Below are 13270 nucleotides of genomic sequence, written 5' to 3'. Positions count from 1 at the left end.
AAGGTAATGACACTAATATTGTCGAGATATGTTATATAAATAAATTATGTAAAATTGTTCAATCACACAGCACGCTTTATCCTATACTTCTTTGTACATATTTGGAACGTGAACTAAAATTACTTACTATGAACTTAACATACTGTATAATCGTTATGTTAAATATTTAACAGGTATTTGTATATCCCATCTGCCAATTTGTCCACCTGCTTTAAGCTCCGTTATAACCGCATTTAGGTACTTTGGTCACTTGTACTCATAAACTTAAGACTATTAAATAACTTAAACTTTATAAATCTCAACAGCATATAGCTTTTATCATTTACGAAGATACGTATATGATAATAGCTCTGAAAATGTAATATTACGAAATAATAATATTTTTTAATAATTAAATTTTAAGGTTAGTTATTAGATATATTTTTATGTATTATGTTATTTCTGTATTAAATATGACTTTAATGGTTAAGTTGTAAAATGAAATAAATATATTTATTATTTATATTACGAATATCTTGTTTATTGTCTGTATGTTGAATAACCAATTAATCAGATCTTGTAGCGGTTAATACTTTAATGATAATGATAATGACTCGTCTTTTGAAAAGATATACCGGATGGACAGGAACCACTTTAGGTATCGATTAAGTTTAAAATCTACATCGCTTACTTTAGTAAAAGTTTTCCACACTATCCCTTCTATTTTATTCTACGCGTATTCATAGTTCCAGGTAGCGTACAGCCGTATAGTACATGTCAACGCTCACAAAACCGCTTACAATTTTAGATGCCGTCGCAGAAATAGATGATCAAAAAGTTGTAATAAGAATTTATCAACGGCGCCGACTCCCGCGCATAGATTTATTGCGTGTTATGTAAATGTGTACAAGATATTAGCGTCCTTAATAATTCTACGTCGTTGATTCAAGATATATTCAGTTTCTGAGAGCCTTTGGTCCAATCGCGGTGCCCTTTTATGTTGAGATTAGATTTGTATATTAATAGTCATTACTATTTAAGATCTGATATTAATTAAAGGTTTCAATGTCGTTATTTACTAATCACGTATTTATATTGAATTTAGTTAGCAGTGAGCTGTGTTAGCCTAGTGGTTTTAGCGTGCGACTCTCATCCTCGAGGTATTCGAGTCACTGACTGTGCTACGCTCTTTCGTTCAAGGTGCGTATTCTACAGTGAAACAACAATGAAACATAACATCGTGAGAAAACTGGCAACCCAAAAAAGTCGACGGCGTGTGTTAAACGTAGAAGCCTGATCACCTACTTAATATAACGACACTATTCCTCTGTTTACCTAAATTAAAAAATCACCTAAATATCATGTCTTGAAGATCATTTTTCCCTTACTTCTATTATGTATGTGGAATCAGCTGTACCACAACTAATACAACTAGTAGTTCTTAAAGAAATAAACATACAGATTCTTAAAAAGCTGGTAAAGTAGTATAAATACTATATGCATTCAGTAATCCGTCTGGCATTGTGAATGCCTATGGGCTGAGGTGAAATTATTTTTACGTCCAATTTAATGAAGCTCACCTATGATATTATGCCACATAGTGATTACAGTTTCCACAAAACAAGACAGTTATAGTCGATTAATATTCTTTTATCCAGTCGCACATTTAAAGCGTTATTTCTGACAGTTTGAAGGCAATGCGCCAAAACGCAGTTTACAATTTGACATTTGACGTAACTACACACGAACGGTTGGCTGATGACATAATTTAAAACACGCATGCACCGTGTTAAGAGGATGTTGTCAGTATGGGATAGTAAGAAGAAATGATTAATCGATATGACTCAGTTTATTGCAAGCATTGTTGTTTTAGATTCATTTGTTTATTTTGTACGCTATGCCCGCAACTTCATCTATGAATAGTTTGGATATAATATAATTAGCTATAGACTACTTTCAAAAAGTCAAAGTAAAGAACAATAATACTTATTTTAAATGGACAAGACAAGAATTTGACATGATTTAAAAAAAATAGTCAGATAATTTATTTATGACAATGGCCTTGACCTGTACAATTTCATAAAATTCTGTTAAGTATTATTGTCTTTAAATATTCATAATTTAAATAAGCCGCCATAAACGCTTTTCCATACAAGATGGCGTCGCACCAGTCTGACGTACTTTAAGGGTTTTAATTTTCATTCTGCCTTCATGCTGCGTCATCGTTGCTTCTACCAACCGTTGACCGTTCTGAGCCACGTCAATGAAGAAATTTAATGTTTAAATAATAGTTACTAATACAAATATAGCTTTTAATTTATGAACATATCACAAAGAGTTCACCTTTGTAACCTTCTTTGGGTTGACTTCTACCTAGGTACTCAATACTTCGATTACAAATTGTGTATAGCCTTTTTAGGCTTAGACTTTTTAAAATTAAAAAAAATATACAAATATATCATCTATATGTAATAGACGTTTCTTCTCTACTATTACTACAGTACTGTAAGTCCAGTGCGACATAAAAGAGTAGAAATTAAGTAGTTTTATCTGAATTAAAAGAATCTCTTTTCATGGCAACTTTTACACTAGTTAAACTAAATTATTTTTGCGTTTTATAAAGGTTTTCTAATAACAATTATTGCATTTCGTGTTGTGAATTGTGAAAAGAATTGAACGTGAATAAAAAAGTATTCATGGCGATGCGCGTAAAGAATTCTAAGTTGTTGGGCGATGTATGGCTGGGCTATATAGCCTCTCTAGGATATATATCCTCGATCTAAAAGTTATCTAAACTAGACGATGTTTACAAACTCACAGGTGACTTAACTGGTTAGCAATATTATATAAGCTCGCATAAAGAACCATAAATATATCATGCTGTAATTTTTTGTAAATGTTAAGGTTATGTTGACATAAACAACCACATATGTACATGGAGGATGTAGACTTTAGACAAGTTGAATATGTATCAAGTTAATTACTATCTCTGGTTTACACATTTTTTACTTAAAAGATATTCAATAATCTTTCTTTATGAATTCAGGATGTGTCAAGCCAGTAAGTGTTTTTGTATGAACGATTATGGCACCATCATTTGTTTTCTACTGTCATATATCGCACTGTCATATTTATTGGCGAAAAGCAATCTTCTGGCAAATATATTCGCAATTACTATTATTTCAGTACAGTGTTGGCGTTGTAAAGTATACCTACATGTCCCACGGAGACCGACCCGAGATTCAATCAGAAAAAGAACTGAGAGTAATTCAAAACTTTTGTAAAGAAGCACCGCGAGACAGTTTAACACATTACCGCGATAGTCTGCGAGATAGTGGTCTTAAAAATAAAAGGACTCGGAACAGAATCACGCGCAGGTATCTTAAGTAGACTCGTGATAGGCAAGCGACATGTTAAAATAATTACCGCTTAACGGCAATAAAATTAACGCAAAATCGGCCTTTGATATCCTGTTTTATTTCTCGGTGAGCTTCTTGCTTTGCATATATTTATATCGGACAAAATTTATCACGTCATGCTATTACTACTGATATGCAAACTATTAATGGAATCTTATATAAAAATTAACTGAACTTTAAATATCTTACAGCCCACAAGATGACGTTCCTTTAATGATGGAAACAACGGATTTTCGGATATAATTTCGGATACTGTAACTGTTTTTTTTATATAGAACAGGAGGCAAACGAGCTGGAGGCTCACCTGATGTTAATTGATACCGCCGCCCATGGACACTCTCGATGCCAGAGGGCTCGGGAGTGCGTTGCCGGCCTTTAAAGAATGGGTTCGCTCTTTTCTTGAAGGACCCTAAGTCGAATTGAATAAGAAAAGAGCATAAAAATAATAGAGCATTTGAATTTAAGTGCTGCTGCGGTCTTTAATAAGTACATTACTGCACGCTTTCAACCAAAAATAAGGAGCAGTTTTTGCTTGAAAAAATGGGGATGTCTAAGAAAAATAAACAAAATCAGAAAACAGAGACGATATGTGTCTACATCGGTCAAGGTTAAATAACAAACGCCACTTTCACAACCGTAAAAAGCTTGTTAAAATTCACAATAACAAGGAAAAATTTCAAAACAACGAAACCTTGGAAAAATCATATTCCGCCTATAACCTTCAAGTTTTTAGAATAAATGACATCTATCTAGCCTTTACGCTTCAAGTCTAGATTTGAATTGAACAAGTGACTATGATTTATGTGTTTTTATTCTGTGATCCTCTATTTGAGTATGCACTGAGGTACTTATAATAGCAAATGACGTCGGGACAGCCTTAGTCGCAACTTATTATGTAAGATTTTTGTTTTGCTAACCGAAAGGGAGAGCAGTGTTGGCCTAGTGGCTTTAGCGTGCGACTGTCATCCCTGAGTTCGTAGGTTCGATCCCCGGTTGTGCCCCAATGGACTTTCTTTCTATATGCGCATGTAATATTCGCTCAAGCGGTGAAGAACATCGTGAGGAAACCGATTTGTCTTAGACCCAAAAAGTGGACGGCGTGTGTCAGGCACAGGAGGCTGATCACCTACTTGCCTATTAGATTGAAAAATTAATATGAAACAGATTCTGAAATCTGAGGCCCACGCCAAAAGAGGTTGTAGCTCCACCATTATATTTATTTATTTTTAAATTATTAGTTAGAGAAACAATGGTTTTCTTTTTAATATATTTGGCTACGGCTACCTCTAAGGATAGAGCTACAAATATGAATGCAATATTTTCGTCTTAATTTTTTTGTAAACGAACGTCTATACGTCCTTTGCTGGGTATATGTATTAATAAATGCGCGGGAATACATTCGCATTAAAAAGCTTTTATTTATAATATAAAAATATATAAATAAGAACTACGATTTATATTTTAACAATAAATTACTTAGCTTAGCATACTACTTGTATAAATCTATAAATATTTATACATTATATTGATTGATGTTATCTCTTAATCTTATTTGCGCTTATCTTTCGTAAGTGCATTACCAATTACAGTGAACGCTTCACCTCCATATAAGGACTGAAGGAGATGTTTATAATAATTTAACTTATAATCCCATTATTTCTTATTTATTTAAAACATCAGGGTTAAAGTTTTTTATTATTTATAGTATGAGATTTGATTAAAGATTTTTTTCATATATTTGTTTATCCTATATTCCTTAATTTATGAATTATATGCTGTGCAAAATAGTTTTTGAATTAACTATAAATTATTAAGCTCTCGTAAAGTTCCATGGGCAATGAGTATAAAAAATATACACGACACATTTATTACATATATTTATTTTGATCTTGATATCATTAGTCATGCTCTTTGATGTTTTATCGCTAAACATTTTTATGTTGGCATATTTAGAGATTTTATTTTGTACCACAGTTGATAGATAGACGATGAATGGAATTTTAAACTGTATACGCAAAATTATATTTATTTCGCTAACAATATTAGTTTGCATTCGGAGCTCGTGATAGCTTCCCAAGGTTTTGCCTTCTGGCTGGATTGCGTTACAAAGTTTTCTTAATAACTGTTTATTTTAATAGCCTTAAAAAACTATATTTACAGTGCAGTGATTAAATAAATTAATTCTTTTTAATAGTTAAAGGGAAATGTTACTTCCACATTAAACTATTAACATTATGATAAGCACATAAAAATAAAAAGATGTTACAAAAAACAGTTCGCTACAAGTCTTGTTTTAACGTTAGTAAATACCATGGGTGCTCCCTACCTACCACCAAAAGCAAAGGCCTATTCCCTTGCTGAAGTGGGTAAAATGGCCTAAATCCTCGCCCGCTTCCCGTGGCACTACGATCTTGTTCAAGGCTTCTGTGAATGTGTTTGTTTTAGAGTATTCGGTGTCCTTCTTTGCCCAACTCGCCGATGGTTTATCCCACTCCTTTCACAATATTTGTCTTTATTTTACGAGCGTTAAATGCTGACTTATGATGTCCTTTATATAATACATAACATTCTCTGAATTTTGTCGCATTTTCAAACCAACACAACTCTTACATCCATGTCATTATTATAGTTATTTTTCTGTAAGCCAAAGCCGAGACATTTTAACTTCCGCCTTATTGGTTTTTCATAATGATTAATTATAATCATTTCCTTTGTATTTTCAAACATATATTGGCATATATCTTCCATTGGATATTTGGATAAAATTTTAAGTACTAACCGAAACTTTAAATTCGTTGCCAAGAATTAATTCTGCTTTTAATTAGTTAAAGAGTGATGAAAGTGTCGGGCTAAGTTTCCAATAGGAAACAAAAAGCTAAGAATCTATGTTTTAAAATGATTTAAAGTTAAATAGTTTAAAAATAAAACCAGTATAAGATCTAGGCAGCCTAATATCTATGCATGTAAAACGAAGATCATCTCCAGACACTAGCTGTTTTAGTTTTCAAATTTTAGTCTCATCCATAGGAAAAAGGACGTCATTCATTTAAAATTCGACCATGCAATATGTCTAGACCCAGACAGAATATAAATTGCCGGTGACCTAGAATTACCTATGATAGAAAAATAACGTTTCCTTTTAGGCTCTTTACAGTGGAAAAAACCTGTAATATATTTAACTTATCTACTGTATACTTTTTAATGTACCTTTATTATCATAATATAAAACTATTTATATAAAATTATGTTGTTTGATGTTTATAAGACTCTTTTCAACTTAAAAATAAAATTTCTTATTTGGCTTAAAGTTCATGAATTCAAATTCAATTATTTATGTTAATCATTAAACATGAACTTTTAAAATGGTTACTAGACACAAAGTAGTAGATAATTATTACTTTATTTTGTCCGTATGAAGACCGATCTATCCAACTATCAAGTTTCAAATAAAATTACAATCAATCCAATAAGATTTTGACAAAGAGTTTTACTATAAGAGACAAAACATATTACTTTTGTTGTTTAGGGAAAAGATTTCTAGTTTTGTATGTTAATAGCGAATAAAGTACTAAAAAATCATTGTCGGGATAGACTGCTAATAATAAAGAGGACATATTTTTACGTTGACTAATTTTCTAGAATACTGAAAACACACAGGCCAAAACATTTGCATGAATGAAAATTAATGCAATAAATTGGAAGTTGCGTCCTGTTATATTAAAATGTTCCATTTCCAGGCAATTGCAAGCCACCGCCGGTTTAATGTCCGTCAATGCAAAGAAAAATCTGTAAAACGCCTTACATGAATCAATAGTCAATAATTCAAATGATGTATGGCATAATGTAATCGCTTGTCTCAAATGATATATCACATTTACCTGTTCGCCGATTTTCCTATTCATCTGCACTTCCTTAAACAATTCAAATTAAGCTATTCTGAGCTCTTCATCACCATAATATTGAATGATTGAATTTTATATAACTTAAACTACCATTGTATTCTTAGCGAGTTTATTAAAATTGTCTGTGCATCGAGCTGTCACTAACATTTCAATCATAAAGTTTTTTCACTCCTAGTACTCGAGGGCCATCGAATATTTATAGTTTTAAAACATCTTTATCGACGCAAGCTTGACGTCTCGCTATAAGGGTACGCTTCTGCTGTATTTCAATTTATTAATTTCAATTGTATTATAAGACGGCGGACATTTAAAGTTTGTCTTTCAACTCGTACACAAAGATCTTTTATGAATTAATAACAGTATCTCTAAAGAGGTTTCTACGTCTGTTCCTAGATTTCTACATTGTAATCAATTCCTTGTTAGCGATGCCAATAAATCAATATATTTATTCGCCTTGTTAACTCATTAAAATAAGAAACGTTTAATCGTCACGTATAGATGTGATAGTGGGGATAGCATTTAGTTTAGAACCCGGATTTTCGGGTTCGTTTCTAGGCGAAATATACCTACGTTGTTTTCCCATTTCAGTCCTTAACAACCGCACAATTTAGTACTCAGTTAAATAAGAGACATAAAAACATAAGAATATTCGTATATTTCCGTCTTTTTATCACCTCATTTCGCGGACATGAGTTACAATCAAGATGGGGTTAATTGTTGAAAATTTGGCAAACGATTAATTAAAGTGGTTAAAGAAACGTAACAAATGATTCGGTTTAATTTGGAAGACAGGTCGCATATCGATCATGGACTGGCGGCCGTCCAAGCCTTCGGTGGGCTGCGCCGAGACGTGGTGTGACAGGTGCGGCATTCAACCCACGATGCACACGAACACACTACGTCGTTCAAAATCCTATGCACTTTCAACTTGTTGACAAAACCATCAATAAATATTTGATTAGGAATAATAATTATGAGGTTCTATTATTAGATAAGTACAAGACGCGTCTTAGCATCAATCTCTTGTGCATGATATGATAATATTATAATTCTGATGATTTTGATTTTAATAAATTCTAATGTATTATAAATTGTGCGGTGCTTTATAAGCGCTTAACAGAAATCTTGTTCAGAATCGTGCACATTGCCGCAAGCTGTACATCACAATCGAGCAAGCGTGGCACGAACTCGATCGAGCCAACTATTCATAGCCGCTAAAACGGACATTCTGCCCTTAATATCAACGTATCTAGTATTCCGATCAGGGTAATTCATAATACATGACGGTTGACGTGTTTTTCATATATATTTATTATAATTCCAGGTACCGTGAACGCTAACGGGGAGACAAAGCGACAGAGAACGTCCTACACCCGATACCAAACACTTGAGTTGGAAAAGGAGTTTCACTTCAACCGGTACCTTACGAGGAGACGACGGATCGAAATCGCCCACGCCCTCTGTCTCACCGAGAGGCAGATCAAGATCTGGTTCCAGAACCGGCGCATGAAGTGGAAGAAGGAACACAAGATGGCGTCTATGAATATCGTTCCATACCATATGAACCCGTATGGCCACCCCTACCAGTTCGACCTTCACCCGAGCCAATTCGCCCATCTATCCGCATAGGATCAGTGGAATTTTTCGAATAGTGGATAACTGATTTCCTAGATATGCAGTCGGCCGTGTCAACGGGGTTGCATGTAGTATTGTCAGGACCGATACTACAGCAACTAGACTGAATCAGATATTCGCTGCTCGAAAAATTTCTGTCAAGTGTCAGTGACAATGGACAAGTGTTAAATGATGTCATCAGTTCAAATATTACGCCTAGTGAGTCTATGCGAGGAATTTCAAAAATTTAAGTCGTGAAAAGTGCATCAATTGCAAAGTGTGCATCGTTTTAAAATTACCCACACTAGTAAAATAATATTAACTAGTCAGAAATGATTGCTCGATCTGCATAATGTTATATGTAAGAAATGTTACAGATAATTAGAAATACTATAATGTGTATATGATGGCTATGTCTATATTGTAAGTAGAGTTATATGCAAATAATTTCACAACTAATTCAATTAAATAGGCGAATGTAGATAAGCCATCGCTTTTCCAACAAATTCGGAATTGTACAGGGAAATCGAAAAATGGAAATCTCAAAAATTGTTTTATTAGGTTTATGCGAATAGTTGCGAATTTTTAAAAAGCTATTGACTTTCTAAGCTCAGATTGTGAATATCTAGATTATGTTCTTCTGTAAATAACATATTATGTAGGTATTTTGGAAATTTAATATATTCAATGTAGTACCTACTTTTAAAGAACTATTTTATGTTCCTGTCTCTAGTGTAAATAACATATAATTGTAAGATCTTAATACAAATAGTTTTATGTCATTACTTAGTTATACGTAATAGATAAATTAATGTAAAGTAAAAAAGTCTCAACCAACGATAATATAATTACCTAATTTCTTCACATCTAGAATGTAAGGGTTTCTAAAGAGACAATATTTATATACAGCGTTATTTTCTGGTATTACGTTATGGCCATAATTCGGTTGCAAATTTCAATACATTATACTATATTTGGTCTTTTGATATCGGCGAGTAACTTTAGTCACAACCGTTAATTGAACATTTCAAACTCGAACCAATTACTAATATTCAAAACTTTTGTATCATCAAACCTTCGGGCTAAATGTTGTGATTTGTTCGGGGGGCAAAATATTTTTATCAACACTGGTAATAATGAACAATAAAAACGTAGACATTTAATTCCACGCCTCATCTGTATGTATGTAGGTCTTCTGATCACTGAGTGAATTATTTAATAAAATCGTACTATTTAATAAAGTGGCCAATCATTTCCTGATTGGATTTGGGCTCACAATATTTATAGTACGTTTTATCAAAAGCATTTCTCAGAAATCGAAAAATACTTTGTTAAGATATTTTTGATTGAAGAATTGTTTCTTATTAGAATAAACGTTCTGTAATGCGAAACTACGTAAAATTGTCTCAATGGAAACCCAAAGAAGTTTATAATGTACTTAATAGTTAATACAATTCTTTAATTTACTTAACATTTTTTATTCCCCTATAGAAATGTCGTGGTCAACTGTGATATTTTGTTAAATTTATTCGTAAGATAAAAATCACACAGTTGTTTAACCATCCATGTTTTGTTTATTATTAAGTTTAACCATTCAGTTATTATTTGGCGTTACTTTGGTATTTTTCGAACAGAGATAAAAACATTAATTCTTTAATTTATCTATTTTAAAAGTGGAATGTGTTCATTTGGTTTGATGTAAAATTAATTATTTTCAAATTATCCTTGATTAATTTGTTGGTTTATTTATTGTTTGTAAATATTAAAAGAATTAAGTTTTACGTAATACATTTTAAAACCCTTTTAAAAATAATTCTCTGTATATTTTTCTGTGCAATAGGAAGTGGCCTATTCCCCATTTTTAAATATTGTAAAAAATTATTTACTTATGTTAATTTTGTAATTAATAAAGTTGTAAGTATTGTTCATTCCAATTTAAATGAAATCTCTAATGCTACATGATCATTTAAATTATTGTATTGTATGAATAAATTGTAATTTTTGAAAATTGGTGAAAATGATAAAATAAATTATGCAGAAAATTATGTTTTTTATAGTCCGGGCAGATACTATGACATACCTTTTAACTTTAGCTTTTAACCCACCTACTTACTAATACCTACATCAATATTTATTTTGAAATTAAAACTAAGAATCAATGCTGGAGAAGTATTGAAAAAGAGAGATGTTTTGGCGTATATGTTCAACCTCTACCAGAATAACTAAAATGTCTGAAAAATTTAAACATCATGATCACAAATTTTATAAAACTTTTTAGTTTAAGGCTGAAAACGTTCTTAACTTTTTGGAAGTTAGGTTTAAGTTAAGTCACTGCTAAGTATAGAAACATTGCTAGCAATGCCTGAGCTTAAGAATAGTTTCTTTGGTAATAGATTGTGCACAATGTTCTCACTATTTAAGTTCAAACCCGAATTACACTGAGCAACAAGAACGAAGCGAAGCCTTCACTAAGTCTAAGTAACCTTTTTTTAAACTGTAACTTATATAACTTCTACTAATACTGTCATTGCCTTTAAATACAATTTGAATTTCTCCTACCGTGCTGCAACCGCCAGTTTGACGCCGTTAGATTTGGAGCCCGTATTTGAGTGATGATAAATGAACAAACCAATGACATGACAGGCGAAGCCGGGGGCGCCAGGGTACGTGCCAACAAAGGATTTGGAAATGTGAAGGTTTAGTTTGTAGGTCGGGAGTGCGTATCGGCTGATTCTATCAATCATCCCGGGAAAGTGTTTTTCTGTAAATATTTTTGGTGAGAGATGAATTGATTTGATAATTGTCTTTTACGAAAAGTTGCGTAACCAGGATATCTACACTAAACATAGGAACGTCTGCCACCCTGTTCTATAAAAAAAAGAAATCAAGGACAAATGACTCACTGACTGAGTGAGTAATACCGACTAAAACCTTCAGGGGCTTCTACAAGCCTGTGTAAAACGGGTCTACTTTCGCATTTTACAGCGACATATACCTACTTGTTACACTCAAAACCTTTGATGGGCTAAACCACTACAGAGGGGGTAAGAGATGGGCATAACTTTTCTTATTAACTTCGCGCTTTTTAACTCGAGGATTCTTCGTAGATTGCTTCCTCTCTCGTTCTGCTGCCTCCTTCTGCAGAATTACTTACTCACAGAATGTTACCACTGTATTTCATATCACTGCCGGTCATTTATTCAGCAGAACAGCAAATACAGAAGTTAAAAGCCACCAAGGAACAAAGACTATGACGGGGCTGAGACCAACGCGGATTCTTCTCCAACGATGCACCGTGTCATCATTTTCGCCGCTCTCCAAGAAGCTCCCATTTGGCTCCTGAAAGATCTAATCTACATAGCTAGTACAATAATATAGGTAGATAAAATACATCTGAATACGTACTTGTTAGAAAGTTGTTCAATTATACACCTCCAAATGGAATTTAACATAATTAATAAGTGGTTCCAAGTAAGACCTTAACATCATTTTCCAATATCATATAACAGAAAAAAATTACCACTATTAGAATTTTTCAACTTTTTAAGATTATATACAAAAACTTACTAACAGATACTAATTTTAGGTTTGAAAATTCAGCTAAAATTTAATACGGATTATAAGGTTATCCAAGTTACTCGTTACGATTTCAAATATACCTCCTTTAAATTCGAAATAGGAACACCGAGCTACTTGCGATGTATATCAAACTAAACAATGACTAATATTATTAATGTTGGGCTGTCCATCCGATTGTGGCTCAGATCGCGAGATAGCTTACATTAAGGTGTGTTTGTGGTCGCAAATCATTTTTCATCCACCGTCTCACGGGCCGTGTATGACATTGTTTTGACGATAAGATTATGGTATTTGAAAAATGCTCGCTCGAAGATATTAGTTGTTGATTTAATAAATAACATTACTCTTCTTGGGATGCGAGATTTAAGTGATTAACGATGGACGAACCTTTGAAAATGTTGAATAAAAATGGTTGTTTCTTTAAATATCGACTATTTACATGACACAAATTGTTAACATTCAGAGTTTTGTATTTTAAATAAAGTTTAAAAAATTTATATTAAGCAACTAACTCAAATACTGTTAATTATTAAGATGGTACTAATAGATAATAAAAAAACCTTTTTATTCTAGGTTTAACGCCATCTGGCGTTGTTCCCTTGAACTAAAATAAGGTCTACGAAAACTATACAAGAATGGAACGGAATGACGTTCATAGGTACCGTGACACTTTTTTCTGTACTCTTATTGTACTTCACATTGATCATGACAGATGGCGCTTTGATTAATATAATAAAATAATAATTAAATTTTATACCAAATTACAAAAGAATACTT

General features: G+C 32.6%; 1 protein-coding gene across 1 annotated transcript in view; it reads left to right on the top strand.

Annotated features, from left to right (window-relative positions):
- LOC110992224 (homeotic protein Sex combs reduced) overlaps positions 1-10792 on the top strand; it is a 34661-nt gene extending 23869 nt beyond the window's left edge. Inside the window, exon 3 of the mRNA XM_022257950.2 lies at positions 8625-10792. Coding sequence (XP_022113642.2) covers positions 8625-8929 — 305 coding nt within the window. The 3' untranslated portion in view covers positions 8930-10792. The remainder of the gene's footprint in view (positions 1-8624) is intronic.
- The last annotated feature ends 2478 nt before the right edge of the window (positions 10793-13270 follow it).

The sequence above is a fragment of the Pieris rapae genome, chromosome 8 (genome assembly GCF_905147795.1).
Source record: "Pieris rapae chromosome 8, ilPieRapa1.1, whole genome shotgun sequence".
Lineage (NCBI taxonomy): Eukaryota > Metazoa > Arthropoda > Insecta > Lepidoptera > Pieridae > Pieris > Pieris rapae.
This window is presented reverse-complemented; position numbering and strand designations above follow the sequence as displayed.